The following is a 1235-nucleotide window of genomic DNA, read 5'->3' as shown; positions in this document are numbered from 1 at the left end:
CAAATCCCCCCCCATCCTCCCACCTCACCTCCTCCAGGTCATTCTGAACAAGGACACCAATATCTCGGTGGGTACCAGCGTACTGCCCACACACAGAGAGCCACCCTGGGGTTGGAAGAGGAGCCCTGTCTGCAGGGAGCCTGGTCTCCCCTTGGCTGGAGCCTGGCCATTGGCATTTCCTGGGCAAAGCGTCGCTTTTCCCATTAACCACGCTGGTTTGGCCCCTTGCTCTGCCTGGTGCTTAGCTGAGCTCTGCTCCTGCTCGGAACAGGCAGAGACACCAGTGGCTCTGGCTGCCTGAGGTGGCAGCTCCCTGTGACAGCTGGGGCTGGGGGTCAGGGCTCTGCTGTTCCCCTGTGACACTCCTCTTGTCCTAGTGTGACCCAGCGCTGCTGCCCGAACCCAACCACGTCATGCTCAATCACCTCTACGCGCTCTCCATCAAGGTAAGGGCGGGTGCCGCCAGCCCGCTGGGCAAGGGGAGGGCAGCTGCCCTGGTCGCGGGAGGGAGCAGACCCTGCACAGCCGGCGCGTGGAGACAGCGGTGTGGGGATCAGAGGACCCGTGCGAGGACAGCTTGGCTGTCCAGTGAAGGTCGTGGTTTCCTGGAGATCCTCTTTAGCTGCCTCCGAGCAGCCCTGGGCTCTCCTGCTCTGTGCCAGGCCCTGCCCTCGCCCTGCCCTCGCCCCCTGTTGTGGGTGTTGGACGTGTCTCGCTGGCTGTGGGACAGCAGGGACGGGCTGGGGCCCTGCTCCTGGGTTGGCTGCACTGAGCCGTCCTGCCTCTCCCGCTGACGCTGTGCCTCTCGCAGGATGGCGTGATGGTGCTCAGTGCCACGCACCGCTACAAGAAGAAGTACGTCACCACGCTACTGTACAAGCCCATCTGAGCCGGGGCCTCGCCTGCGCCCCACACAGGACACGAAACGCTGCTTTGTCTGCACACGCTGGGCCACGGGACTGTGTGAGAACTGGCCGCTGGCTCCAGCCTCGAACCTGGCAGGGACACAGGCCCCGGCGATGAGCCCAGGGCTGCTGGGGCCTGTGACGCTGTCCCACCCCACTGGCGTGGTTCGATTTAACCCCTGGTTTCCGCCCACCCACAGCTCCCCTTGGCTTCTGCGAGGCTCTGGGGCCACTTTGCTGCTCACCAGAACAGCCTTTCCTCACGCCCAACATGGAAGGGGCTTCACCCTGCCCATCTTCTCCAGCCTGTGAGGGCCCTGAGGTGGTCCT

The 1235-nt window shown here is 64.4% G+C and overlaps 1 protein-coding gene across 2 annotated transcripts in view; it reads left to right on the top strand.

Annotated features, from left to right (window-relative positions):
- PRKAB2 (protein kinase, AMP-activated, beta 2 non-catalytic subunit) overlaps window positions 1-1051 on the top strand; it is a 4521-nt gene extending 3470 nt beyond the window's left edge. For both annotated transcript variants that reach the window (XM_010141256.1, XM_010141255.1), the window contains exons 6-8: window positions 1-67; window positions 378-446; window positions 812-1051. The exon at window positions 1-67 is cut by the window's left edge and continues 8 nt beyond it. In XM_010141256.1, the coding sequence (XP_010139558.1) occupies window positions 1-67; window positions 378-446; window positions 812-889 (214 nt within the window). In that variant the 3' untranslated portion in view covers window positions 890-1051. The remainder of the gene's footprint in view (window positions 68-377; window positions 447-811) is intronic.
- The last annotated feature ends 184 nt before the right edge of the window (window positions 1052-1235 follow it).

This window comes from Buceros rhinoceros, unplaced genomic scaffold (assembly GCF_000710305.1).
Source record: "Buceros rhinoceros silvestris isolate BGI_N320 unplaced genomic scaffold, ASM71030v1 scaffold33118, whole genome shotgun sequence".
Lineage (NCBI taxonomy): Eukaryota > Metazoa > Chordata > Aves > Bucerotiformes > Bucerotidae > Buceros > Buceros rhinoceros.
Note: the sequence above shows the minus strand (reverse complement) of the source record. Positions and strands in the feature narration are given on the sequence as shown.